This window comes from Rhinopithecus bieti, unplaced genomic scaffold, assembly GCF_001698545.2.
Source record: "Rhinopithecus bieti isolate Rb0 unplaced genomic scaffold, ASM169854v2 scaffold_42532, whole genome shotgun sequence".
Taxonomy (NCBI): Eukaryota; Metazoa; Chordata; class Mammalia; order Primates; family Cercopithecidae; genus Rhinopithecus; species Rhinopithecus bieti.
Window position 1 is genome coordinate 1397976 of NW_016818301.1, and position 17505 is coordinate 1415480.

At 53.2% G+C, this 17505-nt stretch overlaps 1 protein-coding gene across 8 annotated transcripts in view; it reads left to right on the forward strand.

Moving 5' to 3' along the window:
* The window catches only part of CFAP65 (cilia and flagella associated protein 65), a 39953-nt gene extending 23480 nt beyond the window's left edge, over positions 1-16473 (forward strand). For 3 of the 8 annotated variants that reach the window (XM_017856906.1, XM_017856908.1, XM_017856912.1), the window contains 15 exons: positions 283-411; positions 5017-5193; positions 5470-5536; positions 5686-5796; positions 8054-8245; positions 8346-8504; positions 8966-9109; positions 9889-10002; positions 10195-10302; positions 12817-12861; positions 13088-13287; positions 13746-13874; positions 14857-15360; positions 16045-16182; positions 16296-16468. In XM_017856906.1, coding sequence (XP_017712395.1) covers positions 283-411; positions 5017-5193; positions 5470-5536; positions 5686-5796; positions 8054-8245; positions 8346-8504; positions 8966-9109; positions 9889-10002; positions 10195-10302; positions 12817-12861; positions 13088-13287; positions 13746-13874; positions 14857-15360; positions 16045-16182; positions 16296-16380 — 2302 coding nt within the window. In that variant the 3' untranslated portion in view covers positions 16381-16468. The other 5 variants (XM_017856907.1, XM_017856911.1, XM_017856909.1 and 2 more) reach the window with 5 other exon arrangements.
* Positions 16474-17505: the final 1032 nt, after the last annotated feature.

A 17505-nucleotide genomic window follows, 5' to 3' on the forward strand; every position in this document is an offset into this window, starting at 1 on the left:
ATCTAGGGATGTTCATGGAACTTCCTGCCCAGACTCCCAGAACAAGGAAGCTGTTTCCCATCTCTTTGAGGGAAGAGCTCCCCAGTTCTTGCCCATCCCTGGAGGGGCCCAGGGAAGGGAGGAATTGGCTTGGGGTCTGAAGAGCCAGCCCATCCTTGTCCCTGAGTCCCAGATTCTCCAGTTCCCACCTGGAGGGAGGGGAGTGCCCAAGCCAGCCATCCCTGGGAGGGCCCTGCCCTGGCTCCATCCCCATCTCTGACCCCCTTTCTCTGTTCCGCACAGCATGAGCCAGATCCCCCGCATCCTCACCCCTTTAAGGCTTGACTTCAATTTCGGGGCCGCACCGTTCAAGGCCCCACCTTCCGTGGTATTCCTGGCCCTGAAGAACAACGGAGTGGTGCCCCTGGACTGGTATGGTTTGAAGGGGGCCACTGAGGGGCCTGGGAGACAAGTGCCTAGAGGCTGAAGGAGAACAAGAGCTGCACTCTCTTGCCAGTGGTGGCCTGGCTGCTTGCTGTCGGTGAAGAGTGGGTCTCTCACTGACGGCTGTGGAGGCCAGGGTGGGACTGGGGTTGCCAGCAGGACCTGGGGCCTGTCACCGGCTGAGATGTGGTGATAGGCTCAGAAGTGGTGGGACTGCCCATAGTGGCCTTAATAGCGTAACAAATGAGACGCATTCACTGGGTATCTGCTGCACACCAGGACCTGCGCTTTACAAGCCTTTTCTCCTCCAATCCTGTGGGAAACTCCTCTTCTCTAGACTCTTTCATAGACAGGGAGGCTGAGGGTCAGCAAGGTTAAGGACTCAGCAAAGACCATTCAGCCATGAATGGACAGAGCCAGGTTCAAAGCTGGATTTGTCTGGTCCAGAGCCCTTGCCTACCCCAGTTAGTCAGCAAGAAGCCTGAGCTGCTTCCACATAGTACGCAGTGGCTCGGTGCTGCGGCCCACCTGACACAGCCCCAGCTTAGTGGAGGCTGGGCCTGAATGGGAGCAAGTTGAGGGTCTCTGGTGGGGAAGGACAGGGACCTGCTGCTGGGGACAGAGCTGCCCCCAAGGGTCCTGTCTGAGAGGCTTTTCTCCCCCAGGGGCTCAGAACTTGTGCCCAGCAAACATCCTGCTTCCATGCCTGGACTTTTCCTCCCTCCACCATGTGCCTTGGTTTCCTAGTAAACTCCCTTTTGATGACTTCCAACTTTGCTTGGCTAAAGAGAGGTGAAAAAAGAAGTGTCTCCATCTGGGTCAGACTTGGGAGAGGGATCAAGGGGTCTGGCCAGGGCATGGCAGTGAGTGGGGGAGAATGAAAATAGGCAGGTGGGGGCTTCTGTGATCAGGAACTCGCTGGCCTAAGCAGAGAGAGCCTTGGGGAATGTGGGGTGAAAGGGGTGGGGTCTGCATCATCGGGTGGGCACTAGCGGCCCCTCACTCTCTGACTGTCCCCTTTCTCCTCCATGGTGGAGGAAGATGGGGAAACTGGCGCTTTAGGGGGCTCCTGTCTGAGAAGGGCCAGAACTGTGCGTAACTGAGGGCTCCCAGCCCTGAATGACTGGGAAGCTTGGCAGAGCTGCCAGCCTGGTGGGGAAGGCCAGGGACTGCCTTGAGCTCCAGACCTGCCATTCACTGGGCTCTTTGAATGGGCCCGGAGCCAGGCCCTACAGAGCTCCAGGGAGAAGGGTGGGGGCAGAAAAAGCGGTGTTGGCCTGTGTCCTGGAGGGGACTGCGCGCCGGTGTTTGTGTAGGAGCAACCAACTCACGCTCTCTGTGGAGAGGGTCCAGGCTGCTGGAAACAGAGGCGGGGGAAACCCAGGCAGCATGCCCAGCCAGCCAGGCCCATCCATCAGGAGATCATCTGAGGTGCAGGAAGGCAATCTGTGCCTCTTCCAGGATTCTAAGTAGATTGACTCTCCTATGCTTTTTGTGTTGTTGTATTTCCTTTCAATTTCTTAGAAGGCTATTTTTGAAAATTCTAGTCCGTCTCTTCTGAGCTCATAAAGAACAGACGGAGAGTTTTATTCCTGCCAAGGCCTGTCAGAGAGGGCCAGGAGGCAGCAGCAGGCAGGAACCCCACGTGGGAGGGGGAGCTCCAGGGGAAGCAGGGAACCATGCAGCCGCCCCACTCCCTCCACACCTTCTTCCCTTCGCGCCTCTGCTTTATCTGGCTCTGGCCTTTGTAGGGTCTTGCATTTAAGGGGAGATTCTTTTCAGATGTCAAATATGCTGGTTAACGGCATTTGTTCACTCATGCAGTCTTTAATTCATTGGCCACACCTTTACTGCGAGCTTCCTAGATGCAGGCTCTGGGCTGGTCTTCAGGATAGAAATGGGGATGGGCCTAGTCCCTTCCTTCCAGGTACGGCAGACTAGCCTCCTCTGGCGGGGTCATATGGTCTGTGAAGGAGGTGTGTGCAGCATTTCAGAAGGGCTTCCTAGGGAAAGCTACAGCTAAGCTAGACCTACAGCCTGGCGGGAAAAGGCAGAAAGGCCGTGAAGCGCCTTCCAGACAGAGGGCCTGGTGTGTACAACACATGGCTGGAGCAGCGAGTGGGAGAGAGTGGAGAGTCTCAAATGAGACTGAGGAGGCAGGCAGGGGCCAGGACGTGCAGGGCCTTGGAATCCTCCTTCAGAGAGTTTGGACTTCTTCCTGAGGACATCATGGGATGGGCATCGGGAAGTTAGGAGCAAAGACAGGATCAGCTTTCAAGACCTGTCACACTGGAGGAGAATGGGTTAGCAGCTTGAGGCAAGGGGACAGGTTGGGAGGCTGTTGTGGTCCTCCAGATAGAGGGGTGCAAGATGGCGTAGAAGCCCACACTAGAGGGCTGGAAGGAAAAGGGGTTGGAATTATTTAGGAGGGAGGCTGGGCCAGGCATGGTGGCTCATGCCTGTAATCCCAGCACTTTGGGTGGCCAAGGTGGGAAGATCACTTGAGGTCGGGAGTTTGAGACCAGTCTGGCCAACATGGTGAAACTCTGTTTCTACTAAAAATACAAAAATTAACCAGATGTGCTGGTACACACCTGTAATCCCAGCTACTCAGGAGGCTGAGGCAGGAGAACTGCTGAAATCTGAGAGGTGGAGGTTGCAGTGAGCCGAGATCACACCACTGCACTCTAGCCTGGGTGACAGAGTGAGACTGTCACAAAAAAAAAAAAAAAAAAAAAAAAAGGACTGGACCAGGGCAGAAGGCAGTGAGGACAAAGGAGGGGCTGAAATATTAAAGGACCCCAAACTAGCAAGGTTTCCAATTTTGCCACTGCTCAGTATCCCCAATAAAATGACAACAGTGCTTTACTCACTTGTAACAAGTCAGACAACATAGGAGCTATGGAAAAAAAGTAAGAAGCTCTGCAGTCCCCTCTCCAAGACCAGCTGCTAGGGTGATGAGGACTCAGAATGTGCCTTTCACACTCAGCATTTGCACAACACACAGACACGCACACATTTACAGTGATTCTCTTTCTTATTTTTACAGTAATAGCCCAATACTATACCTGTTACTTTCAGGAATAGTGATGCTTTCATTCAGCATTATATCAGTAACATCTCCTTTAGATCAATACATATATCTAATGCATTCTTTTAAATAGCTGTATAATATGCCATAATATGGGTGGACTTTAAATCGTTAAATCACTCCTTTATTGGAAGCTCTAATTGTTCCCAGCTGCTTTTTTTCATGACCACTACAAAGAAAGTGGTGATAGACATCCATGTGTATATGTACATGCACACATATGTGCCTTTATTCCTACGAATTGGTTTCCCAGAGACTTCTGGGTCAAAGGGCATATGCTGCCAAAATTCCATCCAAGAGGCTGAGCAGTTCCCTCTCCATCCACCTGTGTTTGAGTCTGTTCTTTCTAAACTTACCAGTGTTGAATGTTACTATTCTTGACGCTTCAGATGTGAAAAAATTTAAGACTGGTTCCTTCTGAGGGTTTGGACTTAGGCCTCCCTGACTCCTACTGAGGCTTCCAGGTGCATGTTGCACGCTTTCTCTCAGGTGTGCATTACATGCTTTGTTTCAGGTGCGTGTTGCGTGTTTTCTCTCAGGTGTGTGTTGTGAGCTTTTTCTCTCAGGTGTGCGTTGTGTGCTTTCTCTCAGGTGTGTGTTGCTTGCCTTCTTTCAGGTGTGTGTTGCGCACTTCCTCTCAGGTGTGTGTTGCGCACATTCTCCTCAGGTGTGTGTTGCACGCATTCTCCTCAGGTGTGCATTGCGCGCTTCCTCTCAGGTGTGCGTTGCATGCTTCTGCTCAAGTGTGCGTTGCGCTTCCTCTCAGGTGTGCATTCAGGTGTGCATTGCGCACTTTCTCTCAGGTGTGTGTTGTGCACTTTTTTTTTTCCCTTTTCTGGATGCTCCCTGTCGTATCCTCCACCCGGTTTGTACCTGGAACCAGTTCTGTGCCATCTCTGAGGGTGAAATGGGTTCTCCTTTCAGATTGTGACCTCAGGACCCCTTTGTCACTAGTTTTATCGGCTACTTAAGGTGCATTATCTACTTTACTGCAGTCCTAGGCATGTCAGGGACATTAACTCTGTGCACAGACTTGCTTCTGTTTCAAGAGTGCCAACACTGCTGGGGCATCTGTTCTCCACCCTGTGCCCAAGTTGACCTGGACACCCCACTCCCTGGGGCTGCTGGTTGGTGGTGCCAGCCTTCCTAGGTGTCCCAAATGGCCCTTTCCCAAGAGCTTTGTCACAGAAGGGTTCATGGCCAACTCAAAGTGGCCCCCATATTCAAGCAACACCTTGACTCCTGGCACCCACAGTGGGAGCCCCACTCTTCACTTCTTGAGTTGCCATGGCCCTGTGTCTGTTCCCGGGTTTGGGGGCCACTATGAAATGAGAATCCACAACAGCCACATTTGCTCAGACACACATGGGACAGTTTGCCAAATGGGGCATGAAGTGTGGGAGTCATGGAAGAAGCCTTCACCTGCCCGTGGGGGTCTCAGAGCCCCTACCTCTCTGTTCTGCCTGACCAGTTCTTTGTATGGCTTTGCATCTGTCTCCCAGGGCCTTCCTCTTTCCAAGTGACCAGCGGATTGACGTGGAGCTCTGGGCAGAGCAAGCAGAGTTGAATTCCACTGAGCTCCACCAGATGCGCGTGCAGGACAATTGCATCTTCTCCATCAGCCCCAAGGCTGGGAGCCTAAGTCCCGGGCAGGAGCAGATGGTGGAGTTAAAATACAGGTGTTCCCCACCTCCCAAGTCCCCTGCACTTCCAGTCATAGAGACCCCTACCCCTGGCCTTTCCTTGTGTGACTCCAGGGCACCCCAAATGGCCATTCCCTGGGAGGACTACCTTCTTACCTGCAGGGGAGGTCTAGTTTCCTTCTTGCCCCATCCCAACTCAAGGGTGAGTTGCTCCCAGGTGCTGGCCAGCTCAAAGCCACAGAAATGTCATGTCCATTTGCTCTCTTTCTTGTACCAGGGCTTCAGAACTCACTCCCAGACTTTTCTTTCTAGCCACCTGTTCATCGGTACTGATCACCTCCCAGTGCTCTTTAAGGTGTCCCATGGCCGGGAAATCCTGGTGAGGCCCCAGCACCCTGGCCCTGTCCTGGTTTCAGGCTGGAGGAGGGGGCTGGCTGGACAGGAGCAGGGAGCTGTGTTCTCCTGGGGAGCTGGGGTCCAGATCTCCACTGGCTGTGTCAGTTCCTCCCGGGGAACTTTTATTTCCAGCTAAATTTCATAGGTGTGACAGTGAAGCCGGAGCAGAAGTATGTGCACTTCACCTCTACTACCCACCAGTTCATCCCTGTTCCCATTGGTGACACACTACCCCCACGGCAGGTCAGTGGTCCACATTGTCCTGTTGACCAAGAAGGCCTAGGTGTTGGTCTCTAGGTATGAGTGTCAGCCCTTGAAAGAGTGACAAAGACATGGCTGTCTGGAAGCACTTGAGGGGCTGGGCCAGCAGGTTGAACCCCCAGACTGGGCAACTGGGAGAGACTTGAGGGGAGAGGCTGCAGTGTCCTGGTGCCTGGTGCTAAGCCCTTTGCCAGGTCCAATTCCAATTAAAAAATGAGGATTTTTTTTTCCTTTAGCAAAATGTTCTTCAAACTTCTTTGACCATGAACCATACTAATATATTTGATGTTATATATGCTTATACCCCAGTATATATGTAAACATACAACCAAAGTGGAAGAATCACAAATTGATAATTATACTACTACATGCAAAGTATACTGATATTTTCTTTTTTATTCTATTCTGTCCAGTTTTTAAAATGCTGGACGTGACCCACAACATTGATTTAGATCTGCTCACCAGTAGGTCTTAGCCATAGTGTGAAAATCACTGCTCCAAAAAGGATGTCCTTCTGGAATGTGAAGAACTTGCAAACTCTAGACTTTTCTTTCTTTACTGATTGACAGCAATACAGTTTCCTTGCTCTGGAAATGTACATTGGTCATCTCCAAGAGGGGGACATAATATTTTGCCAAACATTTCACAGCTGTGCAATTTCTAATCATTTAGAAGCCCATGTGTTTCTGAGCAGGGGCCTCCAGCCATTCAGCCTAGAGGCCAAGGAATGGGCTTCCTGGATCTAGAGGGGAGTTTCCTATCCCCAACTCTGTTCACTTCTGTAGACACCTGCTACCCCTCTGGCATCCCAGCAGGAGCTGTGACAGTGAAGCTGGTTTGAGCTACTGGGAATATGTAGTGCCATTTGCTAAAAGGAGATAAACTGGGAGCAGAAATAGGCTTTAGAATGAAGAGTTTGGTTCTGGCCAAGTTTGAGATGCTAATGAGACAATCAAGAGGGCTTGTCAGGTAGAAGGTGGACACCAAGTGTCCGTAGTCCATTCTGGCTGCTAAAACAAGTTACTATAGATTGGGTGGCTTATAAAGACCACAAATTTATTATAATTTATTGTAATTTAATTTATTATAATTTATCGTAATTAAAAAGGCTGGGAAGCCCAAGATCAAGGCATGGGCAGATCTAGTGTCTGGTGGGGGCCCACTTCCTGGTTCGGTGGCTTCTTGCTGTGTCCTCACATGGTGGAGGGGGCAAATGAGCTTCCACAGGCCTCTTTTATAAGGGCACTAATCCCACTCATGAGGGCTCCGCCCTTGTGGCTGAATCATCTCCTGATCATCTCTTAATACTACTCTATGGAGGATTAGGTTTCAACATATGGATTTTGTGGGGACACAAGCATTCAACCCATAGTACCAGGTCTGGAGCTCAAAGGGTGGTCCAGGCTAGCGAAATAGAGTCAGCACGTTCAGGAGTGAGTGCTCAGAAAGGGGAAAAGGGGCCGGGACTGAGTCCAGATGGACTCTACTCTCTTTGGCTTCAATTTTCTCATCTCTAAAAGGAAGGATTGGACCAGAAGATATCTGGTTTCTTCTAGGACATTCTATGATTCTCAACCTTTGGAGTTGGTCTTTGGTCCCTCAGATCTTTCTGCCCCCTTACTTGCCTTTAAGCAGAACTCCCTCGGCCAGGCGCAGTGGCTCATCCTGTAATCCCAGCAGTGTGGGAGGCAGAGGTGGGAGGATTGCTTGAGGCCAGGAGTTCAAGACCAGCCTGACCAACATAGTGAGACCCCCATCTCTTAAAAAAAAATATTTTTTTGAAGCAGCTGTGTGTGGTAGTGCACGCCTGTGGTCCTAACTACTTGGCAGGCTGAGGTAGAAAGATTGCTTGAGCCCAGGAGGTCGAGGCAGCAGTGAGACATGATTATGCCGCTGCATTCCAGCCTGGGTGACAAAGTGAGACCTTGTCTCAAAAAAACAAAACAAAACAAAACAAAACAAACAAAAAAAACTTGATGAAGTTAAATTGAAGACAAATAAAATAAGCTGCTCCTTTACAAGTAAGATTACAGATTATCCTAAAATGTCACCAGCTGAACATACAGTTACATACTTCTTGGGTAATCAAGCCACAGGAGAAATCAGAGATCTTTAGAGGAGCTCACAGACTCAAAGGGTGACATCATGGAGACCAGCCTGTGCTCCCACAGTGGGCGCAGGCTTTCTGGTTTGCAGTCCTGAACTGATGTGGCAATTTTCCTATTCCTGCCCCCTGTAGATTTATGAGCTGTATAATGGTGGCTCAGTGCCTGTGACATATGAGGTCCAGACCGATGTCCTGTCACAGGTTCAGGAAAAAAATTTCGATCATCCCATCTTCTGCTGCCTCAACCCCAAAGGGGAGATCCAGCCAGGTACTACTGCACGGGTCTTGTGGATCTTCTCACCTATCGAGGCCAAGACCTACATGGTGAGCAGCAGCCTGGATGATGTGGGAGGCGGGGTGGTGCTGGCTTCCTCAGCAGGCCTCCCTCTGACCAGTCCCTACCCCAACCCTCCTAACTCCCCAGGTGGACGTGCCCATACACATCCTGGGATGGAACTCGGCCCTCATCCACTTCCAGGGAGTGGGCTACGACCCCCATATGATGGGGGACACAGCCCCGTTCCACAACATCTCCTCGTGGGACAACAGTTCCATACACTCTAGGCTGGTGGTGCCTGGACAGGTGGGGAAAGGGGAACTGGGAAGGCCTGAGGCCTTGGGGAAGAGCCTCAGAGCCCAGGGTGGCCAGGACAGAATGATGGGGAGGCTGGGAGGGACATGAGATGTAGTTGAGGAGGGACAGAGTCTGAGATGAGGCCTTGGAACTCACCCTCCTCCAGATTCAGGAGGTGGCACTGGCTCCTTGAGAGGCCTACCCTGCCACCTAGTGCCCACAGGTGTTCCTGCTCAAGCCGCTCCACCTGCGACAGGGCCCTGCATCCCACCCTCTTATCTGGGATGAGGATGTTAAAAGATGGCATAGGAGTGGGGGTGTTGAACAGTGTCAAAAGGGCCAGGCCCAGTGGTCTTGATTTTCTGACCTCGTGATCTGCCCGCCTTGGCCTCCCAAAGTGCTGGGCTTACAGGCATGAGCCACCGCACCTGGCCAGTTCTTATTTCTTTACCTCTACTCTCCACCCACAGAATGTCTTCCTGTCTCAGTCTCATATTTCCCTGGGAAACATCCCTGTGCAGAGCAAGTGCAGCCGCCTGCTCTTCCTCAACAACATCTCCAAGAATGAGGAAATTGCCTTCTCCTGGCAGCCAAGTCCTCTAGATTTTGGGGAGGTGAGAGTCCCCTGAGCCCTTGAACCTCCATCAGAACTCTGGACACATGCAACCCCACCTGACCTCATCCCATACCACCCCACGCCATCCCATCCCATCCCATCCCACACCCTACCCACCCCATCCATCCCCATCCCATCCATCCCATCCATCCCACCCCACTCCATCCCATTCCCACCCCATCCCATCCCACCCACTCCTTTCCACCTATCCACCAATCCATCCCACCTCATCCACCCACTCCATCATCCCATCCCATCCCACCCCACCCTCCTCCATCCCATTCCATCCATCATCCCACCCCACTCCATCCATCCCATCCCCCCCACCCCACTCATCCATCCATCCCCTATCCCCCCCATCCATCCCACCTCTCCCACCCCTCCATCCACTCATCCACCCCACACCATCCCATCCATCCCACCCCACCCACTCCATCGACCATCCCCCCATCCATCCACCCCCTCCCACCACCACCCATCCCATCTCATCCCACCCAGTCCATCCCACCCCACCCCACTCCATCACTACTACATCTCACCTCATTCCATCCCATCCCATCCCACCCCATCCCATCCCACTCCATCCCACCCAACTCCATCTCATCCCATCCCACCCCATCCCATCCCATCCCATTCCATCCCATCCCATTCCATCTTGTCCCATCCCATCCCATCTTGTCCCATCTCATCTTACCCTGTCCCATCTCATCCCATCCTATTCCATGCCATCCTATCCAACCCTGTGAATCTCCAGAGACTCCTTCCCCAAATCAACAGGTGTCCGTGAGTCCCATGATAGGGGTAGTGGCTCCTGAAGAGATGGTCCCATTTGTGGTGACCTTGAGGGCCTCTGTGCATGCCAGCTTCTACAGTGTAGACCTGGTTTGCAAGGTAGGAACCAGCCCCAGGGGTAAGGTGGGATGGAGACATGGCTCCCAATGCTGGGGTGGGGTGAGATGAGCTGTGAGATCCCCAGACCCCAGCAAAAGGCGGAAGTCAGCCCTTGGAAGGGAGAGGGCCTACAGCAAAGGCCCAGGGCAAGCTCCAGACCTTGGCCTTCTCTCTCTCTGTCCTGGGTCATAGCTGTACCCACAGCAGCTCATGAGGCAGTATCACGAGGAGCTGCAGGAGTGGAAGGATGAGAAGGTGCGGCAGGAAGTGGAGTTTACCATCACTGACAGGAAAATGAAGGTGAGAAGGGCTGAGTAGATCTCAAACACCCAGATCTTTCTGTCTGGCCTTACCAGAGGGGACAGAGGTAGTGGGCCAAGGTGGCCTTCCAGGCCAAACCAGCCAGCCTTCCCTAAGAGATTAGATTCCATTCACTAGACTCAGCTTAGCATCTCTACAGCCATCCGGAGAGGCTCTCTGGATAGAGAAGGCTGGCTGTCCATTCCCTGCCTCGTGTAGCCAGCATTTAATGAGTGGCTACTGTGTGCTGCACACTGGGGATTCAGGGGAGACAAGCAGAGCTCGCCTTCTTTTTTTTTTTTTCTTTTGAGACAGAGTCTCACTCTGTCACCCAGGCTAGAGTGCAGTGGCTCACTGCAACCTCCACCTCCCAGGTTCAAGCAATTTTCCTGCCTCAGCCTCCCGAGTAGCTGGGACTACAGGTGCCCACCACTAGACCCGACTAATTTTTTTATTTTTAATAGAGATGGGGTTTCACCATGTTGGCCAGGCTGGTCTCGAACTCCTGACCTTAGGTGATCTGACCACCTCAGCCTCCCAAAGTGCTGAGATTACAGGCATGAGCCACTGCGTCCAGCCTAGAGTTCACCTTCTGATGGAAAACACTGTGGCTTCAGGGGCAGGCTCTGGAAACAGATTGCCCAGGTTTCATTCCTGGAGTTAATGATTTCTAGCTCTGTGATCTCAGTCAACCTATGTAACGTCTCAGTACCTTCAGCTGTAAGAAGTAGGGGTGGGTACTATTACATCTGGGATTTGCTTCAATATAATCCAGAGGTGGGGCACAGCTCGGACCAGACTGGCTATGAGGTGCTAGTTGTTGAAGCTGGGCAATGGGCAACGGAGAGTTCTTTGTAGCATCCCCTCCACTTTTGTATACATTTGAAATTTTCCATATTAAAAAGGTTAAAGATAAAAGCCTAGGCTGGACGTGGTGACTCACACCTGTAATCCCAGCACTTTGGGAGGCCAAAGCAGGTAGATCACTTGAGGTCAGGAGTTCGAGATCAGCCTGACCAACATGGTGAAACCCCGTCTCTACTAAAAATACAAAAATTAGCTGGCAGTGGTGGCAGTTTCCTGTAATCCTAGATGTTTGGGAGGCTGAGGCACAAGAATCACTTGAACCCGGGAGGCGGAGGTTGCAGTGAGCAGACATCATATCACTGCACTCCAGCCTGGGCGACAGAGTGAGACTCTGTCTCAAAAAAAAAAAAAGATAAAAGCCTAAAAATATTTTTTAATGTGAGTGAGATATCTGCTTTGTAACATTGTTGTGAGGATTAAATGAGTTAATACCAGTAAAGTGCCTAGAACAGTGCCTGGCACCGAGGAAGTGCTCACTGAGTGGGAGCTATTAGTATGTGTTTTGGGAGGGGGAGGGTCCGACAATAAACACGAGACAGCATTTCGTCTTGGTTCCTCCCCTAATTTCACAACCTTTCTCGAATGACCTCTTTCAAGAATGACCTCTGGTATTCTTGCTCCTCGGTCATCTTGGTGTCTGCCACACTGAACCCACAGGGAGTCACTGCTCCCCTCTGAAGCTGTGGCCCAACTGTGGATACGAATTACTTCCTAAGGCCAGGCGCCATAGCTCACACCTGTAATCCTAGTGCTTTGGGTGGCCAAGGCATGAGGATTGCTTGAGCCTAGGAGATCAAGACTAGCCTTGGACAACATAGTGAGACCCTGCATCTACAGAAATACATTTTTAAAAATTAGCTGGTGTGGTGGCTCACACCTGTAGTCCCAGCTACCTGGGAGGCTGAGTTGGGAGAATCTCTTGAGTGCAGGAGTTCGAGGCTGCAGTGAGCTATGATGGGGCCACTGAACTCCAACCTAGGTGACAGAGTGAGACCCTGTCTAAAAAAAAAAAACCTCTTCTTGGGGGCATGAGAGAAGGAATTTCTGAATTAAGTCTTAATGAGGGAGACTGATTTCTCATCTCACCGAACCACAGAGCTCCAGGGCACCAGGGCAAGCACCCTTGGAGCTGCCCACCTACATTTGATGGCATTTCCTTCACTCAGGAAACCGGAATTTCCTGGTCTGCAGGCAGCACTTCTCTAGGGAAGGTTCTAGAGGAAAATGTGACAGGGAATTGGGCAGGACCAGGAGGGCAGCAAGAGGATCAAAGTAGGGGAGTCTCTTTAGGACTCTCACATCTTTTTTTTTTTTTTTTTTTTTGAGACAGAGTCTCACTGTGTCACCCAAGCTGGAGTGCAGTGGCACCATCTTGACTCACTGCAGCCTCCGCCTCCCAGGTTCAAGCGATTCTCCAGCCTCAGCCTCCTGAGTAGCTGAGACTACGGGCACATGCCACTGCATCTGGCTAATTTTTGTATTTTTAGTAGAGACGGGCTTTCGCCACGTTGGCCAGGCGGGTCTGGAACTTCTGACCTCAGGTGATCCGACCGCCTTGGCCTCCCAAAGTGCTGGAATTACAGGCATGAGGCACCGCCTCCGGCTGGACCTCTCGCATCTTAAGCAAGGATCTCTCTTCTTCCACAGAAGAGAACTTGCTGCACAGCCTGTGAACCTGTGAGGAAGTACAAGGTGAGGCAGCGAGCCCCAGGCCCATCTTCTTGGGACAACTTGGGAGGGTCCTTGCTTTCTCCCAGAGAGACCTCCGACCCCTGGACCAGCCTCCCAGAAAGGAGGGATGAAAGTGCCAATGAGTGGGGCCACACGCTTATGTGATGGGGAACTAGGTCAAGGTCCCCATTGGTGATGTGAGTACGGTGCCCAAACCCTTGTCATCCATGTCCCTCCCTTCCCAAAGACGCTGCCTCCCATCAAGAACCAGCAGTCTGTCAGCCGGCCCGCCAGCTGGAAACTGCAGACCCCAAAGGAGGAGATGTCCTGGCCCTGCCCCCAGCCACCCTCTCCAGGCATGCTCTGCCTGGGCCTTACCGCCCGAGCCCATGCCACCGACTACTTTCTGGCTAACTTCTCAGAGTTTCCCTGCCACTTTTTGCACCGGTAATCTCATGGAAAGGCAACAGTCACCTTCCTCTTCTCTCTGTCTCCTCTTCCACTCCAGAGCAGGGGCTGCCCAGACCCAACCCATAGTGAGGGGTGGAGCATGGGCAGTGGCAGTGGGACTCATTGAGTGCCTCTGGGCCCAGGATGCCCCATTACCACTTAGGCTCTTTTGAAAGGGGGATGAAACAGCCAGAGCCCCCTGGAGAACACACCTAGGCACCACCTGCCACTCTTTGTTCCTTCTTTTTCCAACTGGGAGTCTCTCTAGCTCCTGTGCTAACTCTGAGGGTTTGAGCTTGGTTCTCTGAGCCCAGTAGCACTACATTTGGGTTAAGGCTGGGAGTGCCTCAAACTCATCTGTGTCCTCATCACTGGGCAGCTACCACCACAGCTTGTGCCCCCAACCCCAGCATGGTGCCTTGCCCAGGCCACTCAGAATGTCATGGCTACCACAGGGAAATGCCAAAGAGGAAGGCCCCCACGGAAGAGTCAGAGACTTCCAAGGAAAAATCCCCTAACAAGTGGGGCCCTGTCTCCAAGCAGAAGAAGCAGCTCCTGGTTGACATTCTCACCACCATCATCAGGTACCAGCTACACCCTGGGCCTTCACTGCCACTTTCTCATCCCTTCAGCTCATTCAGCCAGAGCCCCTTACATTCCAGCACTCTTCCTTTCTTGAGAAATATAATTTGGTGGGGCACGGAGGTTCTTGCCTATAATTCCAACACTTTGGGAGGCAGAAGTGGGAGAATGGCTTGAGCCCAGGAGTTTGAGACCAGCCTGGGCAACATAGCAAGACCCCATCTCTACAAAAAATACAAAAATTAGCTGGACATGGTGGTGCATGCCTGTAGTCTCAGCTACTTGGGAGGCTGAGGTGCGAGGATAGCTTGAGACCATTAATTAGCTTAATTAACTGGGATGTTGAGGCTGCAGTGAGCCATGATCACACCACTCTACTCCAGCCTGGGAGACAGCAAGACCTTGTCTCAAAAAAAGAAAAGAAAAGGAAAACAAAGAAAGAAAGAGAGAAAGAAAAGAGAGAGAAAAAGAAAGAGAGAAAGAAAAGAGAGAGAGAAAGAGAGAAAGAGAGGAGAGAAAGAGAACGACAGAGAGAAAAAAAGAAAGATCGAGAGAAGAAAAAAAGAAACAACTTCTTTGCAAGATCCCGCCACTGTCCCCCCAACCCACCCACCTCAGGACAGTAGGGCTCTGATGGAGCTGGCTAGAGGGATTCTCAGGTCTGGGTCCTGAGTTCTGCCCCATTCCAGGGTTGGCAGATGAGTCTGGAGCCAGTTCACTGTCTCCCCAGGGTTCCTGCCCAGTATGTGTGTGAATCTGACCTGCCCTGCCTCCACTATACCATGATTGCTTCTAAAAGTTCATGAGGCTCAAATATGTCTTCCTTAAAAGAAGGGACAGGAGGAACAACTGACCAAGGGCTCCCCTCTCCCCTCTCCCCACCTAGCAGCCCCTTTCCCACCTAGCACCTAGCTCTTAAGCCAGGCCTCCCCAGGGGCTTCAGGGCCCCTCAGCAAGGGACTTCTCCTTCTCCCTGCCACCTAGGGGCCTGCTGGAAGACAAGAACTTCCATGAGGCTGTGGACCAAAGCCTGGTGGAGCAGGTGCCGTACTTCTGCCAGTTCTGGAATGAGCTGTCAACTAAGTTCAAGGACCAGAAAAACACCCTGTACTTAATGCCAGTCCTGCCTGTATCCTCCAGCAGCTGGGAGGACGGGAAGGGCAAGCAGCCAAAGGAAGACAGACCAGAGCACGATCCAGGGTTGGGGAAGAAAGAAGAGGGGGAGGAGGAGGAGAAGGGTGAAGAGGAAGAAGAGGAGTTGGAGGAGGAAGAGGAGGAAGAAGAGGAGACAGAAGAGGAGGAGTTGGGCAAGGAAGAGATAGAGAAGGAGGAGGAGAGGGATGAGAAGGGAGAGAAAGTGAGCTGGGCAGGGATCAGGCCCACACCACAGCCTGAGTCCCAGGAGTCCATTCAATGGCAGTGGCAACAGCAGCTGAAAGTCATGGTGAAGGAGGAGCAAGAACAGGACGAGAAGGAGGCCATCAGAAGGTGAGCAGCCAGGCCCCAGTGAGGATGGGAGGAGGCGAAGTGCAGAAGGCTCCTAGGAGGCAATGGGATGCCAAGGAGGGCCGCTGCCTGTATGCACATTTCATCCTAACTCAGTGCTTAGTGAGGTCATGTTGATAGCTTAAGGCCTCTGCGGGAGTATCAGTTGGGCACCAACACTGAACTTCATTCTTTTTTCTCTGAGAACTGGTTGTTGACATTTACCAAGGCATGACTACCAGGAGAATTGTTATAGTCTGCAAAGTCTTGTAAATGGGCTCCTAGAGCCAGAAAAGGACCACCTGTCTTGCAAGTGGGACTTCCCACTGGGGCTGCCCTACAGATGATTTATGTCCTTGTAGGGATTCCCTAGGCCCCACCCAGTCCCTTCTGCGCCCTCTCATCACTTCCCTACCTTTCTCCAAACTTGACCCTGAGATGCCTACTACATCGCCTGGGTTTGAATCCCACCCCTTAAACCAGCAGCATATTTGGCAACTTGGAATCTTTTAGCCACACTTGGAACGTCTGTAACATTGAAACAAGGATGGCCCATACTGTAGTGGATGAAGGGAGTCGAATGGGAATCTCCGTAGAGCTCGCGGCACACTGTACCGCACGGACAGGCAAGCGAGGAGGCGCGCAGTCACTGCGGCCACGCTCATACTAGCCCCCGCCCCGTCGCAGACTCCCGGCCTTCACGAACCTGCAGGAGGCGCTGCTGGAGAACATGATCCAGAACATCCTGGTGGAAGCGAGCCGCGGGGAGGTGGTGCTCACCTCGCGGCCACGCGTCATCGCCCTGCCACCGCTCTGTGTGCCCAGGTAGGGGCGCCGGGGCCAGCGGCCGTGCAGACCGCGCGGGAGGGGCAAGGGGGGCAGGCAGGCTCTGCCCTAAGCCTCGTCCCCACCCCTACTTGGGACTTTTTGTCTTCCAGGATTCTGACCCCGGACACGCTGCTGCCGACGCAGCAAGCAGAGGTACTCCACCCGGTGATACCACTTCCTACCGACCTTCCGTAGATGCCCGCGCCCAGCCTCTCTGACATGCCGCCTTAGGTCATGCCTGGCCCCCTCTCCGCCGCCCCGCCAGTAAAAGCATCTAGTCTTTTTTTTATATCTACCTTGACTTTATTTCCCCGACAAGGGGGAAACGTGCGCGCACGCTCTGAGAGGGAAGGATGGCAGGGAGCAGCCCGGGCTGACTGTAGAGGCGCGGCGGGAACTTAGGGCCCGGGAGGATGCACTCTCCGCCCGCACTGCAGCTGGACTGAGACCTGGCCGCTCGCTGCCGGCCGCTGGACCGGGTCTGGCCAGTGGAGGGCGCTCCGGGCGGGGCTTGGCTGGCCTTTGCCCCAGCGTTGGTTGGTGCACAGTAACTGAGTGCCAGGCCTGGCCAGCGAAGCAGGTGTCCACGGGGCAGGGCGGCCACTCCTCACGTTTCCGCGCCGCGCCTGCTCTGAGGCTCGGCACCCCCAGGGCCAACCCTTTAGCATTTGCCGAGCTCCGAGAGCCCAAGAGGCTGGGGAGGAAGGAGAACTGAGGCACGCCGCGGAGGGCCAGGAATTAGGCTGGGGCGGGTCGAGGTCACCACTGAATTTCGGGCCACAGACCCTGCTATGCGACTCCCACTGTGAATCAGTCCTCAGATGAGGATGGATACCCACCTCTCGGTTCCTCCTAACCCCCGCCTGGGAGCTTCTGTCCTCTACTTCTCGGCTCCTCCCTCCCAGAGGCAGGTGGATGGAAAAGTGACATCTGGTGTTGTTCCAGAGGCGCCCAGGTCCCCAGCACCCTCCCCTCCGCCCCCGCCACCAAGGCCTCGGAGAAGCTCCGATCTCAGAGCCAGAGCGGGGGAGGGACGGGGGGGCTCCGCCTCCATGAGTCAATATTTGCCCTGAGCAAACGGGCGCCTGGACAGGTGTGAGTGTGTGTGTCTGGGGGCGGGGACTGAACAGGCAGTATAAGAGCACACTGAGCCTGGGCTCCGGGACAAGCTCCAAGGCGTGGGCTGGGGACGAAGCCAAGCCAAGCTAGGCTGGGCCGGGCGGAGGGGCCAGGAAAGCCGGGCGGAGGATGGCTGGGAAGGGAGGGGCGGGCCAGGTGCGCACCTGCGGTGGCCGCCGCGGCAGCCGACGTGTCAGCCGC